Source organism: Acanthaster planci, linkage group LG18 (genome assembly GCF_054643075.1).
Source record: "Acanthaster planci isolate LZ-2023a linkage group LG18, COTS_SCS, whole genome shotgun sequence".
Lineage (NCBI taxonomy): Eukaryota > Metazoa > Echinodermata > Asteroidea > Valvatida > Acanthasteridae > Acanthaster > Acanthaster planci.
The window spans coordinates 4,622,358-4,640,792 of NC_141794.1; the positions used below are offsets into that span (position 1 = coordinate 4,622,358).

The 18,435-nt window shown below is 39.1% G+C and overlaps 1 protein-coding gene across 19 annotated transcripts in view; it reads left to right on the plus strand.

The window, feature by feature from the left end:
• Window positions 1-627: 627 nt before the first annotated feature.
• LOC110978227 (uncharacterized) overlaps window positions 628-18,435 on the plus strand; it is a 68,402-nt gene continuing 50,594 nt past the window's right edge. For 17 of the 19 annotated variants that reach the window (XM_087148824.1, XM_087148828.1, XM_087148830.1 and 14 more), the window contains exons 1-3: window positions 628-782; window positions 6,095-6,235; window positions 17,004-17,073. In XM_087148824.1, coding sequence (XP_087004950.1) covers window positions 6,119-6,235; window positions 17,004-17,073 — 187 coding nt within the window. In that variant the 5' untranslated portion in view covers window positions 628-782; window positions 6,095-6,118. Of the gene's footprint in view, window positions 783-6,094; window positions 6,236-17,003; window positions 17,074-18,435 lie in introns of those variants that run through there. The other 2 variants (XM_087148841.1, XM_087148840.1) reach the window with 2 other exon arrangements.

Consider the following 18,435-nt stretch of genomic DNA (forward strand, 5'->3'; position numbering starts at 1 on the left):
CAAACACTGAAATCAAAGCTGACCGATACCGGACCAGCGTTTAGTCGCAAAAGATAGCACATCTCCAGAAACACCAGTAAGGCTAGACGTTAATAAGAATCAACCAAAAAATACCCCTGAAAAAGGAAAAAAATTAGCTGACAAAATTCCTTCAAATCAGGTTCGAATTTTTATTCCAACACTCGATGCCCTCAATTTTTGTCTCTCTTTCTTCCTGCAAGACTTGTTTAGGATATTGCTTAACCTAAGTAACTGAGTAATCCTCAGTAAATCTAAATCTATATTGACGTAAAATAACAACACGCTCCAGACAAGGTCAGATAACAAAGTTGAACTATTAAGAGAAAGAAAATCCTTGAAAAATTTCAGTTTTGTTTTGCTTAGTATTAAGTTTCTCTCTCTTCCCCTTATGTTCTTATTACAAAGGACAGGAAACAGAAAAACACACAAATGTAAATTTATTCACAGAAACCTAAGTTCGTGGAAGTTTCAGTTTCCCTATGCGCTCTCTTTTTTTTGTTGGAACCTGGTCAACCCATGTGGCAGACCCACAAAAGAAGTTTGGTGGCTAATTGATTCGAGCATGCGCAGTAACTTCGAAGTAACTATTATGGGATAAGTTTTGTAGTGTAGCCAGAAAAGTTTCAGTACGTGCAGTATGCGGTAGGTCAAATCACATGCTAATGATAACGGAGATTTTCTTGCATTATCGAAGCTACTTCTTGGCCGAAACCTTGCTTAAGCTGGCACTGCTTATACGTTGAGTATCTTCAAAGGATCAGGTGGGTGTCTGGGGCGTCCAGTGTTGAATTTTGAGAACTTTCAAGGGTGTTTTGTTCAGTTATAGTCGGGTTGTAACGTAGCCACGCACTAACGCATGGCGAAGTTTTTGTGTTGCGTTATCGTGCACATTGTTGGGTCATGTGGTTAGAACGCGGCAACGTGTCGTGCAGGAACTTTAGAAACTGTAGTACACCAGACTTCAAACTTAAAATAATCCATTGTTAGATCATTTTCTCCCGCGAAACCTATGTGAATGTGGTGTCTGTTAAATGTACCTTAGTACTGGGGGCTGTTTTGCCCGCAGTTGACAAATTTACGGAGTTTTATGCAGTGACAAGTACGCTTTGAGTTCAGTGGAATTCTTGTCCGTTTAGAATTCGTTGCCATACATTGAGCACAAAATACACAGGCAAGAAATGGACCAAACCATTGCAGTTGTAAGGGGTGTTGTCTCAACCCTCCAGTAGAAAAGCGCTAAAGTTAACAACTACGCCCCCAAGATATTTTCTTGAAATTTGACATCAGATTTACACAACAGACCAATTGCTATTTAAAGTTGATATTGGCCTTCACTGAAGGTTTATTTTGGTCCTTGAAATCCCCAGCAGGTTTTATTTTGGCCAGCTGTCCCTCCATCATTGCTAGAAACTTTTTGTTAGGGATCCCTGCAAGCATGTGGTGAATTTGACCAGCATGCACAGAACTTTAGAAGTACACAATGTACATGTACTGTATTTCAAACCAAACTGCAATTTTTTTAGCGGTCATGAAAATAATGGTGCTGCTCTGAAACTATTTTGCCGTGCATGTAATCTCTGTGACATTTGTGAAAAAACAGAACTCGGCATGTTTTGCTTGTGTTGTGGATAATTCCTTCGACTTGAAAGCTTCATCTATTTTTGGCGGTTGCCAGCCCAGCAGTTTGGTTTCTTTGTTGGTAGTGCTTGTTGGCTGGGGTCTATTGTGTTTCACAAGTCTTTGTTCTTTACATTTTCGGAGCACCTGCCCTCTCCAAAGTTGACTTAAAGTGCACTTTCAAATTAGATTAGAAAGAAATGGAGGGGATGGTGGATTTGAACTGTGGCATTTTTTGATCAACAACTTGCACAGTGTTTTAGGAGCCTTTGAAAAACCCTCCAGAAATTGTCTGTCAGATTGCCCATTTGCTTTAAAACAGCAACTCCCTATTTGACGTTATTTTGATCTGTGTGGGTAATGTGGGGAAACGTGGCACGTATACAATACTTACGTTATTGTGATTTGGGCCTGTATGTAACTTTACAAAACTCTGTGACAGGTCGGCTTACATGTACATGTAACATTTTGATCCTCTTCAGTGTACAAGGACATGTTAAAATTGTGTCTCATAACAAATGGTTTTAAAATGTAGAATTCTTAGGTATATATACCTCAGTAAATTCAAACACCCCGTGTCTGAATTCTTGGCCCTCCATAATGTAAGAGTTGTTTCTTATTAATATTTCCAACCCAGATTTGTCAGTGTATACAGTGATAATCGTTTCATTCACCTGTCCAGTCTTTCTGGGCAGACTCACATGTACAGGCACTTTATTTGAACATACACACGGTGTGCATAATTGTGCCCGAATAATGAAATTAATTTGACGTTCCACTGAATCTACAAAAAAATCACCCTTAACAACTAGAAAGTTTTTTTTCTCCATAGCACGTTTGTCCAGGAATTAAAAAACTTAAACACATCTATTAAACACTGGTAAATTACAAATATCCAAGATATTAATTATGCATTTGTATTTTGGGAAGTTGAAATTGAGGTTAGTTCAAAGTATTTTATAAAAGGGAGAAATAGTGCGGATCTTGCGATAATTAGTGATTAAAATTTCATTTGGTCTTAAACCTCAACACTTAGGATCTAGGATTCATCATGTATTTTCGCTTGTGATTAAGCATTAAAAGTCAAAAGATTCATCCATTTATGCAGCCAGTCACTCCCGTGTATGTGGATATCACAAGCAGTACATGTACATGTACCCGTCCTCTGAGTCCTGTCAAAAGCCACGTGCATGCCACTTTCAACAAGTTTTAAAGAAGAACCATAGTTTTTAAGTTGATTATACGCTTTGGCAACCAGATTATTGCCCGTTTTGGTTTTGTTAAACTTGCTAGTTTTCAGTGACAGCAACTAGCAGTGGGAACGCCTGGCACATGTACATGTATGTACTTTTGGAAAGTTTAACATTTTCCTCCCTGAATAGCTCCGCATGCACATGTTGTCTTCTTTATCAAATGACCTTGCATCTAATCCTTAAGTCTCCACATATGTAGGTATTAAACTACTGAACATTACTACAGCAAACTTCACAATGCCAAGAATGCAAGACAGGCATGTGAGGCTTGTGCCATGTATGACCACGTGCATGATGTGACTTGCCTCATCTTGGTACCAGGAAGTTTTACAAATATTCAGTCAGGATTGAGTGCTTGCATAATACACATGTAACTGTACTACAGCCTTTCCACTGTGTTGTTATCATGAATAGCAAGTTTGTTTCTCTATATATTCCAGCAACAGGAAATGAGTACGAAAAACAAAAGTGCCCTGCCCATTGTGAAGTGAACTTATAAATCATGTATCTACCGAGTTCCTGGCACGAGAATGCCTGCATGCTTAACATGAGTTTGTTACCAAGTGCAGTGTGTTCCAGGTTGTTACTTTACATACGCTGAACAAGTGAGCTTGGTTGAGACTCTGATCCTGGAGGTCTCAAGGCCTTGAGAGATTGAGCTGTACAAATAAAAACCTACTTAAAAAGCTCAGGATAGTGAAAATGTTTCGCTTCTAGTTGGTTATATACTCTTTGTTTAAGTTCCGTGGTAGTTCTGTTTCTGCTGAAAGCAAGACCGTGTTTGTTGAAAAGGAAACATTATGTTTGAAAGTTCTCTGTAATTATATTCAAGCAACAGGAAATTTTGAAAGTTTCAAACATCATGTTTCTTTTCAAATTGAAACTTATTTTTGTGGTTTAAATTTTCGTTGGATAGAACAACTGATTTTCTGCAAACTCTCTGCTTGATAAGCTGCCTTAGAATTTCGCCATGGCTCGTTGCTAAACTTTCTCAGTGAGCACTTGGAAAAGTTAAGGCCAGTTGCTGTAAAAGAACCGTGTACCAAGAAAACTTCCCTTCAAGTTTAACAAGCAAAGTTATTACTAATCAAATAAACATTTGAGCTGGGCATTTTTGGAATTTGGAGTATGTAAATAGGAAGTGAGTGAAGTTAATTCTCCTTCTCCCAAGTCTATTTGTGGGATGGCTTCTTCACCCTTCCAAAGTTTCCAACGTGCCACAGCCCGAGGTGAGTGCACGGTTTGACCTTAACAAATGTGCGATGCATTTGGGTTGGGACCGAAACAAAAAATAGCTCACATGCTTTTCTTCTGGGGAGTCTTTTTTGCAGTTTGCATGTACATGTACTACCTCTGATGTTATAAGGTGGAAACGGTTTTTGTGTTCCAGTTTTTGGTTCTCTGCCTGGGCATGTTTGTGTCACTAGTTGCAATACTTTCTGATCTAGTTTACTCATCTAGACGTCTTTATCCACCTGTACACCCACGCCTTGTGTAACTTGTATATATGTACGTGTACCGGTACTTAACTGTACAAGCCGATACTTAACTGCACAAGCTTCCCTGAGCTTTCCTTTTTGGAATCTGAGACGAGGCCAACTTCAGTCGTGTCAACCACTCCAGGAAAAGTTTTGAAATCTTAACCAAGGATCACAGTTCCTGTATGTGTTGGCCTTTAGTGATGCATTGATTGGGGCACTGTGCTCGTGCGTACATGTATACACTCTATGTACGTATTTGGATCAACGTGTATTGATGGCCAGAGATCCCAGAAATTATACTCTTCCAACGTTAAGGCAACAAACTTTCAATGGGTATTGGAAGCTAATGCATGTTAGCCACTCTGACACAAATGTGTATGATTTAATAATTAAATACATGTAATAATCGACTGTGAGCAAACAGCAACATGCTAAGTTGCCCTTCAGTTGTGGTACTGGTACTGTGCGTGTATTTCTGTTGCCCAGGTGATTAAGATACATGTAGCTGTGAATTAAAAAGCTAGAATGTGTAGATGAACTTTACGTACCGTGGCCAGGAGGCCAAGCAGACACTTGAAGCCATCAATAAAAATTGAAATACATGCATTTCATATGAATATGTGTGTGTACAGCACGTGCACTAGTGAACAAATGGATGTACATGTATGTGTGCATGGTGAAAAATTCGCAAAAAATCTAGCTGCATGCTAGTTTGAAGTTGTCCCTTTTCTATAAGTTGTCCATTTAACAATTGTGGCCTGCAGTGTAGGGGTCCATAGGGTTTTGTTCGCCTCATGTGCCATTTGCCCCTTAGGGTGTACAAAATACAAGGACCCCGTCACTGCAGGCATCAGTTGTTTTATTATTATTGTTTTATTGGTCAAAGATTTTATGTCGAAATGTTCTTACATGAACATGTATATCTATAATATAATATCTATAATATAATATAATATCTATATTACAAGATAAATTAAAACACCTTGACAAATTGAAAGAGATGAACAGTAACTTAGATAAACATTTCAAGGAAAATTATTGAGTGTTATGTACTTTGTTGTGGATGTTTTCATTTTTTTTGCGGGAGGGGTAGAAATCCAGGATTTACATGTGTAATAAACTTGTTTGATAGAGAAACCTGTGATCCATAAAAAATTGGGGGTTTTGTCGAGTGGTTGAATTTCAAGACATCATGTGCAACAAGATCCGTTGAAAAGTATTGACAAGATTGAAGAGCAGATGAGAAGATACAATGGCATGAGCATTTTAACAGCAATGATGATCGCAGCAGAAGCAGTGATCAGAGCATATTTGTGTTCCACGAGCCAAGTAGTACCACTGCGGCTTTCCCCCTCCCCCGTATACCCAAGGTTACACAATTACAATGTAGGAGACATGACATACACTATCAACTTTTTGAAAGATCACCGTGATCCATCATTTTTGCGGCCTGGCAATATTGCCAGTGTGCACGATGTGGGAATGATAAATGTGTGCTTGTAACATGTCACGTGATCAATTTGCAACCAATGAAAAATTCTCTGTTTATGACTGTGGTATAAAACACAAGTTGATTTATTTTGTGTATTTTTAGCACTGTGATGGGAGACGCTGTTAGCAAGTGAAGTAATTTTGTAGGACTCAATTTGTTTGGGTTCATCTTTAAAAATTGAGGAAAGGAGAAGAGAATTGAATTGAAAGAAACTTTTTCTTGCTTTGCAGATCGAAGGACATCGTTTTCTGGTCATGAATGGGGAGGACAGCACTAGGCTGCGGGGTCGACATTTTGAGGGGGCAGAAGTTAGCCAATCACCGCGTCGCAGTCTGCGCACAAAATCGGGAAGCCCTGTCATTCTCCGCAAGGTAGGTATCAAACAGACAAATACTCTGGTACATGTATGTAAACAAAGCAGAATAAAGTGAAATCTAGAGGCTTGTAGAACAAAGGTAGTGGAAAACCAGTTTAGTATTCCATGTAGGGTTCAATGACCTGAAAAGATAATTGTGGAAATGACGGTGATGCATTCAAGATTGTTCCGTGAACCCCCAAACAAAAAACAAAAGTAATGCCAAAGGGAGGTTATTTTTAATATTCTTGATGTGAATTGGGTTCTGTCTCGAATGGTAGTCTGTCTGACGGTTCTTCACTGCAAGTTTGTGAACATTCCGGTGGAATTGCATCAGGGTGACTATGGACACCAGTTTGTTCTCAATCAGCCAGTTAAGTTTTGTAAATAGCCCCCTCTGTTGTTGACTGGTGGTCAGGTTGTCAGAAGCCAGGACATGCACATGTGCAATACATCAAAATTAACATGTGAAAATGCACTGTTGGTTGTCACTGGCACGTTTTCCTGCAGAATTCTTTGTGCTCTATGAGGGCCAGGCATTGTTGTGAATTAATGTGGTGCATGTAATTAATAGTGCAATAGCGTCATTTTATTAATGACATGGTTAATTTTACATGTGTACACGTACATGTCTGTACCAGACTTTCAAATGTAAAATGGTACATTTCTTTCAGTAATCCATCCTTCCATCCAAATGTTTTCTGATGCTTTCATTTAGTTTTTAAATTTCAGAGATAAAATAGTTTGGGTTGAGCATTTCTTTCAGTAGTGTTGGGTTGTTTAAAATTAGGTGGAATCAGCTCTATGATGTGTTACTGCAGTAGTTGGAGTAGGCGTTGAAGGAACTGAAGGACTGTAGATTCAGTTGATTTGACAGTTTAAAATGTAACGGTTTGATTAATTAGACCAGTTTCATGCTGTAGAAGTAAAGTGTTACACATTGATAAATTTGTTGTGAGATGAAACCTGTATGGAAAAGAAGGAATTCAGTCAAATCCCTCCCCCCAAGTAACCACATACCCTCACACAAAACTTCATACATGCATGAAAGTATCTGATCAAACGCCATGTGACATTTCAAACATGGAACAAGTTTTGAGCTTTATTGACATGAGAATGTTTATGTACCAAATTCTCCGACATAAATGCTACCTTTGTAGCGAAGAGAAAGCCTCAGGTAGGTTGCTCAGAGACGGCAACATATACATATACGTACATGTATCTATATACATGTACATATACATATGCAGGCATCTCTCAAGAAAGCTTGCCAGCTCCACCTAATTTGACTTATATTAGGACCCCCCCAAAAAATAGTTCTGCTTTACATGCCTCTCAAAAATAGGGTCAGTAGGTCAGAAAATTTTTTTTCGGTCTTTTTTGGTGCCGATTGAACAGCATGAACAGGGACGAAAGCGACCAAAAATCGCCTCAAAAGGGATAACTTAACTTGCCATAATCTATGTCAAAATTTCTACAGTGGACAATTCTGAAGCATATTGTGTGGTAAGCGTCCATTATGCGTCCAGATGGGTGGGCAATTAGCCTCGTTCCGCTGCAGGAAATTTTGTGGAAGCACGCTTGCTTCAAGTACGAGCAAAACAACCTTGAATTTAACTCGTGAACATACAAACACACACAGACAACAGAGTAAGTTCTGTGAATGAACTGGCAGAAATCATCTTGCAACATCAATGTTTTTCGATGTACAGCTGTAGGGTTGCGTGCATGTACAGCCGGAGTATAGTGTAATGACACCATTAGTATAGACTGGCTGCTACATTTCCATCCCGCTTTCTTTGCATGGGCGCAGCGCAGCAGGAACGCAACATTGCTTTAATGCATTGAGCTTTGCACACGTTTTCACCACTGTGACGGCAGAATGGGAAGGGAACTCGTGAAAAAAGTTGATGTTTCTTTTCAAAAGTTGCAAATGTAAGCAGCAAAACATGTAAAAAAGACGTTTAAACATGAAAAAAGGTTGGTCAGAGGTGATTTGAAAAGACAGGAAAGACAACAGGATTTGTTTTTTAATGTTTGAAAATTTTGTAAAACTTTAAAAAAAATTTTCTTGCTTGCCGATAAAAAAAATTAGGGTGGCGCCCAAAAGTTTGGGTTGGTTGGGAAACTGGAAGCAGCAGAATTGTTTCTTGGCTTTAGCTACCCGGCCCCAGTTCTACCCCTCCGCCCCTGCACCCCCCCAAAAAACCCCAATAAGGGTCATTCTATAAATTTGGGGTCCAATTTTTTCCCGTCCCTGTTATGTCTGGCATATGATTTGTTAATGTTTAGAACTCATTGTTTAATTTCAAAGACTGAATAAGAACGGAAAATTACCTGTCAAACAAACGAAAATAATTTGAAGTCAATGTCAGTGATACATCCCCTGTCAAACATGTCAGATGGTATACATACCAGAGGTAACAGGGATGGAAAAATGTCACACTTTGGACCCCAAATTTAAAGAATGACCCATAAATAAATTAAGAATTTGCGGGGCCAGCTTCCACTTCCAGCTTAACAGTAGGGTTTCTTTTGCAACCAAGCCCCATTTCTTTTGGGAGGGGGGGGAGTCTGAATGCAGCTGGCCTTGCCAACCTTGACATGACCAGCCATAGTTAGCGTAACTGAACAAAGCTGGCTGCGTCATATTTTCAATATGCTGTCTACCAAAGCCAGTGTCCTACTTCATCCCTCGCACCGGCACATGATTACATACATGTTAACATGCGACTTAGGTATTGGCAGTAAACGCTTAAACGATGGGCCAAAGAGTATGGAACAGTCACCTGTACCAGAGTTAACATCCATTAGGTGGGCAGGGCATTCTCCACAGCTCTCTGTGAGGAAGACTCGTGGACTGGTAGAAACCCAAGCTGCATTATATACTTACCGTAAACTGTACTCGTACATGTCACAGGGATTGACGTTTTCAAAAATGTCTACTCGTATGTAAACTTTTCAGTCTTTGATTAGAACCCAGAATTTGATTTCATATTTTGTGAGATAGCAGAAGTTGAGAACACATTAATTTCTTTAGATAAAAGAATGTGAACAAAACACTGACATGTGAATCCTCTAAATTACATGTAAGTATAGAATCGAAAGGTTTTTCTCACATGTATGTTTGATTTAATCAAATCAAATCGAATCTGATCTCCTTAACGTTCACATTCCAAGTTCTTGTTCAAAAGTCGCCTTCCATTTCAGTTTTTCACAGTCGACATAATGTACATCACGCATACATACGTACAACATAATAACTGTACATTGTATAACAATACATCCATTTTTGGGAGGGGGGCCTTCGGAGCTCATTATCATTCGTGATTAGTTTAAACACTGAGTGACCGCACATTACCTAATGGCATATATGTACATGTATATTACACTGCACCTGCTCTACTTCCACGTGTAATCTCCTGGCTGTCCCCAACTTGCAATCAAGCCAAGCCAACCAACTCATGCATCCAGTCCTTCCCGCCTCAGAATCATCCGCAGTCCCGCTAATGGGCTTTTTGTTCTTAAGCTGCTTGCTGAGCAAAGAAAGGAATGTCTGTGGACCAGGAAATGATGCCCCTAAGAAGAAGACAGGCATACGTGTAGCCCTCACTCTCCCTGCCTTCTTGCCCAGCTTTTGAGGTTATCATCATTAGCATGAAACCCAAGTTTGCTTTGTCTGTTAGTCATCACAGATCAGAGGTTTATGAAAGCGGCTAGTACATGCACATAGTTAACGATAGTACCACATCTTTGCACATGCATGGAATGTCATTTCCATCTATGCCCAACCAGTCTCAAATTTGAAAAGTATGCTTTTTCTCACTTTTTTCATACATGTACATGTACACGTGCTACATGTACATGTAGTTGGAGCATTTCTGATGAGCCGTCATAAGTTATATACATGCTTTTACTTGTGTTATTTTTTATATATATTTTTTAATAATAAAAGTTACTATTTTTATGACATATTACCCCAAAGTCCTTGTCAGCCTCCCTTTTTGTAATTTTATATCAATTTATTTTCTTCATTTATAACATTTGGGCGTCTGAAGAAGAAACAAGATTGCCTTGTTTACAAGGCTGACCCCCCCGTACATGTCAATCTTTCTTGCCATGTATAAGTTTCGGACAGTGATATCTAATCCCATCAACTTACATGTACATTTTTGACAGGTGTTACAGAAACTTTGCTTGTGAAACAAAGCAGGGGGTTTAGGATAGGCAGCAGTACACATTTTGGTTTGGTTTGTTTGTTTGTTTGTTGTTTTTTTTTACTGAGTGCCTTTTCCGTCCTAAGTAAAACATTGCATAGTTACCCATATGTGTTTAAATACCCAGCTGCATGTAGCGGTATGACAAACAAAAAATGAACGGAGCACAAAAATAAGACCCAGATGAACCCTCCTGCAGCATGTAACACAACATGTACTATGCTGTGACACATACAGCACACAACTGCTTTAGTGGTCATGCAACACCTGACTACATTATTTACTAAATTGAATCGTCTTTTCATGGCACACACTTCCATCACTAGGCTCAGTCCTGTCATTTCGGTCAGCTTACAAAAGAACATACTGGGCAATCTTGTTTGTACAACCCGAATTGATGTTACATGTAATTTTTCTTCAAACCTTACACTGAACATCTGTTGGCCAAAAAGGTCTCTTCGTTTGGAAGTTGCATCAACACTGACACGTCTGTACAGATTGCATGCAAAGATTTAACGATGCTTAGGTACATGTACATTTACATGTACAGTCATTGTAATGCACATGTACCGTACACTGAGGGTTGCAGGCATTAAAAGAACTTTTGCTTTACAGTGGCCGCTCTACAGTGTCCATGTACATGTGGGATGCATACACCGATAGATTGACATGACCTGTAGTCGCTGACTATTTATTCTTGAACAGGTAGTTGAATATTGATTGGATTGACACATGTGATTGTCCTGAAACATCTGTGGCTGTTTTCGTCTTATTTTTTTGTTTTTTTTTCTACAATAATAGAGACTTCAATTCAACTCTAAAAAAAAAATGATTGCATTGTTAGGCAATGCACACAAAGAATGGAAACTGTAAAGTACAATGTAAGTTTACTGATGTCCGCTGGCATGCGACATATGGCGCCAATTCATAATTTCCACTATTGTATGCAACTGAGTGCTCACTGTTCATCAGCTGTGGAATTAGGAACAGTCTCAAGATTAATATTGATAATTACCACGCATGCACTCTCAAACACGACATGTTAGTGAGCGATTTCATGTTAAAATGTTGTATAGCAAATTCGCTATGCACTTTTGGGATTGCATAGCAAAAAATTGACTTTGTAGAGCAACCGATTAATTTTTCTTTAGCAGTTTCTGTTGTAACTTACACGTAAATCACGTTAAAACACTAAGCTTGGGTTTTGTGTCGATTATTGTTCATCATTTTGGCCATCACGTATGCAAAAAAAAAGGTTCCAGAATCGTCCACAGAAGAATTGCATCATCACTTGCCCCGAAACAGTTACAACGGCAAGTAACTTCATAATCACGTCATACCGTGGTATGGCCTAGGGCGTCGCTGGGGCCATCATTTCAAACTGTGCACTTTTTCTGCAGTAAGGGCTGGATTGAACATCTGGGAACTTTGCTAGAGCATGTGCCCACTGCGCCTTGCTTGGCTGCATGTGCTATATGCAGAAAGCAGCGCATACATACATGTACATGTATCACAGCACTGTTCTTGCTCTGCTGATCGACGATCTTTCCTGACATGACAAACGTACCAGTAAACAGTTCAGACTCCTGAGTCGTGGTACCAGTGTTACATCCATGTTTATAATTAAATCTTTACATATTTTTTGTGTCCGTAACATAAACAAAATATTTTGATAAATGTTCACCGGAAAATTCTCATGGAAAGGTGTTGCTGCGTCCATTTTGTGGCAAGTTGTCCGTTCTTTGGCTACCTCATATGCCTGATGGTTTCAGGATTACCACTAACGTGCTGTTATAAATACATGTACATGCACGGGGATTCTAGTAACAGGACCTTCGTTTTTTGCAGTCGATAGTTTTCTCAACATTTTCCTTTATTTCACTGATAAAAGAACAGGTTTACGAAATTCCTAAAATAAAAAAAATCCATCGCATATTGTATCGCAAAACCCTGCAATCCATTTTTAAAACCGGATCGCAGATTGTCCAAAACACGTCGCATTTTGCGATGCGATACAGGGGAAATCGCTCACTGCATGTACAGTGTACAACTAACTCAAAATGGAGCAAAGTTGTTCTTGAGACAACCATTGTTGTAACGTTACCACGTGCGTAATGTGGGATCCATGATTTTGGTCCCAGCTCACTCCATTTGCTTTGCACTCAGACAGAAACATTAATAGGTTGGCATCAGAACCACTTTGTTCACTCCGGTAAGGTGCATCTGAGAGTCTTTTTTCTTGTGTTGTCTCCACCGTGCAAAGTCTCAAATTCACTGCATCAAGATGTTCAATGCGTGTGTTTTGCCGTGAAACCCTGAGATCCGTTCCGTGCTTTGTATGAGCGTTAATTGCATCAAATACAGATGTATGAATTTGAAACATGCTCATGCATGTGTTCACGTATGGTACACATTGCTTCCCCTTAATCATGTTAATATTAATCTGTTCATGCACTGTACATCGTACGCTATGTAAAATGTCACCTTGGCCATGTTGCCGAAGAAAAGAATTACACGTACGGATTATGAATTGAGTTTCACAAATGTCAAATTACAAATTATTACAGATAACTTGCCAAATACACTGTTACAATAATGTACCGGTACATGTAGAAAATGTACATTTCCCGAAGTTGTATTTGTCCTTTTTTATTGTGTTTTACATCTGAATTCTGGTAATCAATTTGTGAAATGATTTCAATCACCTTCACAGTGAGAAGTAATAAGGTGTCATATACATGTACAGTCTGTAAAGTTTCTCTGGTTTGAAGCCTCATTTTTACACTCCATACACAATGTACACAGCCACACCAGCCAGATGCCACCCAAGATCGCGCTTTTGTTTGCCCCAGAAAAGTTTGGCTGTCTATTGTCCAAAAGTTTCTTTGTGTAGCCAGTTGGCAAGGCACATGGCATCTCGTTTGGAGGCCCTGGTGCATAACATATTGGGGGTGCAGTGGGAGATGGCTGTTCTACTTCCATGGGGATAATATGCTTGGAGAAGTCTCCTTCCCAACAATGCATTCATGTACATGTGGGTAAACAGTGCTTGACTTGGTTATTATTTTGCAGAGTCATAAATCTGATATGAGAAATTCATAAGTAACTTGCATGTATTTATGAGTGATGTTATGGTGCCTTTCCTTTAAATATTAATTCAACGATGCAAATAAAATGTAATTAACATAACTGTACAGGGAAATATTTGTAAAATGGTTCTGAGGAGTGACATCTTTTTTGGGGGGGCTTAAAATACCTGATTTTTGGTAGGGTTATATTATATGGTATGTCTTTGTACATATTGCCACAGGAGGTGTGCTGTACACATACCAGTACTGTACATGTTCCAGTTCATGTAAATGTAGGACTACATGTTCATGTTCCTACATGTACATGGAGAAGTAGTACGCATACACGTGTATGCTGAATGAATGTACACATGTACATGTACATTTTGGGTGCACTGCATTACAAAAGGGGCACTTACCTCTTTCATTCAAATGCCCTTCCACCCAATTGTGAGAACAGCCGCCTCAGCTTGATTTTTATGAATGAAAGTGACCCTTGCCCCCCAGTCACTGTTAAGTTAATCCCATTGGCCAGAAGGTTCTGGGCATGTCAGTGGTATTGACTCTTAACACTATAACAGGCACAGGTGTCTGTGGTTTCAATTTACTAATGGGTCCCACTTGTTCATCAATGACTTCTTTGTTGGATAGTAAGTTTTCATTCATAAAAAAAATGTTTTTCTAGACAGCAGCTGGGGAAATACTGTATCACACTGCATGTGTACATCCTTAAGAAATGCCATTTCGGAAGACACTTCTTGGAAGCTGCCTTTTGCATTCTGGAATTTTTTTGTTTCTTCAAACACTTTGCTAGTTTCAAGTAAGATACATGTTGTAGCCTACATGTGCTGTTTGATGTGTGACCCGCACATGTACGTGGGTCTTTATTTTAAATAGTGGGCCAAATGTGTGACACGGTCGTCAAAATTTCAAACTTGTCTAAACAAATTCAAAACTTGTTGATATGTAATTGATAATACATACATGCAATAAATGTAAATGATTTTTGTTTTGAATAACTACTTGACGTGTACAGACTCAATTTGTGCAGTGGTGCAGGAAATTATTTGACGTGTAACAGAGAAACCAAATATGATGGTTCTATGCATGTCATTTCTCGTTAGTAAAGGTTTCTTTTCAACTTTTGCCAATTTTGTTATATGTACATACTGTCAAGGAATAGTGATTTCAAATAAATTAGGGATACAAATATACTCTAATACCTGTCCATATTTGCGACGAATGGAAATTAATGCGAAGCAATTTTGATGTCATAAGTCATTACAGTTATCACCGAACGTTGCACATATTGCGGTGGGTTCAACATTTGTGAATAAAAAAAGAAACCTTTTATTATGAAAATGTAGAAACACTAAAGATTGGGCATAAAAAAGAATTCTTGTTAAAGGAGAATCTTGTATTTAAAGTGCTGTTATTAACGAGGTTTGACTGTCATGACTGAACGGGTAAGCCTATAAAAACGTGTCATGCACCCACTGGCCTACTTGAAAGTTAAAAACATAACTTCTGTCTTTACTGGATAATGAAGAAAGTTTCAAAGAATTCAGAGTTGCAGGGATACATGTACTTAGATGCCAGCTCACATTTTTATTCAAGTGGAATGCGAAGAAAGTTTTATGTCATGAAGTGTTTATGTCAAAAAGTTCAACAAAATCCCCACGTCCAATTTTGTGATGTGAACTGTATGCTAATGTATGTTGATGAGGTCACAGCCGGCCTAGCAGACCATTCACAAAATAGCCCCAGCATACTTAGTCGGTGTGGCACATGCGCGCCGGTGGCTGTTTCCCGAGAAGTGTAATGTGCATTGCACTGTTTCCCTGTGGTCACTGCCACCGAACGTTCCACCGCTCACAAGACAATCGCCGGCACACGTGTACCGACTTGACACAGCACGCTGTGAATGGACCGCTAGGCCGGCGTGTCATGACATTGTTAACGGACATTAGCATACGGGTAAGCCTGCAAAATAAAAAATGGCGACAACGACAAGCGTTTCCGATTCGAAGGGAAAAATGTTTCCTTTCTTCCATACGCTCATATTTATTTGTAAGTTTTAAGTGGCTATCATGCTCCTTTTTTCGGCAAATACGTTAATTTTCAGGGGAATTTTACCTTCATTTATTGAGAAGAAACCCGCAACCCGTAACTTACTGTCACAGCGTAGGATGTAGCGAAAACTTCGATCGAAATTTCTCGATGATGAAGGAATGGCGGGAATTTGGCATGTCTTTGTCATGTGACGATCACGTGACGGCGCATGCAGGCTTGCAATATGATCCCGACTCGGGCGAACGTTGGAAGTTGCAAGAACTTTTTTGTTCACAACGTAAAGATTTTGCGAGTAACCAAAATATTTTTTGACGAGAATTTACTGTGATATCTTCAGAAATGTTTGGGATCTCAGACACAAGTTAGTAGGAGGTATTTTGGAAAGTACTTAGAGTTGATATTTTCGGTTTTGGAAATGATTTGCAACAGGTTTTTGTTTGTTTTTAACAGCCAAAAATGATTTTCACTTCGTCACAACTGGAGGAACGAAATGTGACGTTGTTATATCAGATTATGACGGCACCTGTATTCTCAATTAAAATGAATTTCATTTGGGATTTATCCGATATCATAATTTATCTCTCTGTTGATAGGTTACTTAGAAAATAAACGATTTATTTGTTTTTTTCATGGGTATGAAATGTCAAATGAAACAGGTAATCAAAAATGTCACACTAAATACTAAAAACAGAGAGAAACGATGAGGTTTTTCCCTTGCAATTCTTGTGTAAATCAACTTTTTTTAATGTAAATGAATTTAATGTAATCAACACATATTAATTGACAAATACATATGAAAATTAAAAGGGAAAGTGAAACTGGTCTTGTTTTAAATGGTCATGATAATTGTGATGTCCCTGAAATACACATTGGCCCCCACTTTAAAATAAAAACCCACATACATGTACAGATATTTCATTGATACATGTACCACGTACAGTACATGCACTAGCACATGTACATGTACCTGTCCTTGCCCCCAAGTGCTACTTTTGAATAAGACAGTGGTCACACCGAAAGAAAACTGTAACCTGAAAAAAAAAGTCTTCAGGTGCGTTAGTTGTTCTGAAAGGAACGGGCTTTGACAGTCGGGGAAAAAACAAAGTTCTAGTGGCTTTAACTATGCATGCGGGCCAAAGTAGTTTGACATTTTTGAGTCACCTCTAAAGATCTCCTCGTGGAAATTACGTATGGTATGGTGAGATGACCTCGGACTCTTTTTGTGTTGGATGGCTACATTTTAATGATGGTATTCGTATCGGCCTGCTATGACACAGGAATATTGTCAGGGTAACTGATCGGTATGGACTTCTTTGGCATTGTACATGTAAGTCTTCCTTTCCTTTGCATCTCGTACCATCAATTCTGGAAAAAAAAAATGTCCCCAACAATTTTTTTTTCTCACGCTATCTTTATTCTCTTGCAGGCCACAGACGAACACCCTGAGAACCGGTCGCCAAGGAGGCAAGCTATTCATCTCACCAGTGAGCACACAGGTAACTTTCCTGACAGCAGGCAATTTCAGCAATTAGCAGAGTCAAGGTTCACTGTGTTGGGTGAGAGTGCATGAAATAATTTGATCCAAAATTGGGTCGTCTCAAGAAAGTTGGACTAAAGCCAAACTTGTCGAATTTGTTTTTCTGGGGGGGTTCATTTTAGAAAAATTAAATCACCGTTTTTGCTGTTCGGTAATACATTTTTATGTTGTTTTTGTTTTTATTCATACCTTTTACTTTTGGGCATGACTTTTTCCCCGTCTTTCATTAATCAAAAGCGTCCCCTACAGGGATGGGGGAGCAACACAGTGCAAAGACAGATTTTCGGGGGATGGGGAGAAATGGGAGGGAGGTTGTAAAGTTGAGGAATTTACCAAGTGAAGTGATGCGATTAAATCGATCACTTTTTCAGTAAACCATCGTTATGTGTAGTTGTGTACATGTAATTGAAACAAAATGAAATGTTTGCAAATAATTTGTGGTTTTTTTTTACCATCCGTAAAACGTACATGTACCTTTTGTGCATACCAGCTGGCCAGTCAAAATTACTTGAAAGAATAACGGCGAAGTAAACATGTAACGGTGTCAAGGCCTGGAGATCCTTCTGAAAGTGTGGTTTTTGTGACATTTTATCGCCATTTTTTTGTACTCACACAAAGCATAAGGACACCCTTTCTCGGTTGGTGCATTGTGCAGTGAAGCACCATACACCGCGCATCTGCAGGTGTGTGCCTCACATGCTCACGTATGTGCACGCTCGTTCAGGCCGGCATCCACAATGTAAACCAAGTCTATCACTTGCCAAATTTCTATTAGGAGCGAAATGGCAAAAGTCACAGGCCTTTCATGCCTACAATTTTATATCCTGGTGAAATTGCATTCGTTGGGCCGGTTGTGAAATAAAATGTGTTTCTCAACCGCGTTTTTTGGGGCGTCTGCGGTGTGTTTGCTTTGATGTGGAGAGATGCTTTTTTATGTTTGTTGAATGTGAGGAATTTGTGAATGATGGAAGCTGCATATAAATTTATCAACTGATGTTTTGGAATTGTACATGTAGTCTGGACTTGTGCTTGTACATGTACAGTATAGTTTAGATTATAACTTAAATTTTAAAAATTCTAATTCTTGTTTTCTGTTAGGATCTGAAATAGTGTAATTGTCATCTGTTTGGTATTACAAACTCTTTATTGTCCATTTTCTTGCACACTTGATTGCTTGCAATTGCACAAATACCCACATGCGGGTGAACCTGGAAACGTCTCGTGCAAATTACTGAATGAAACAACCCCCCCCCAAGACTGGACCGATGCTAAACACACCGGAAATTACTCTGTCTTGTGCGGCTGTTCATTTACAATACCA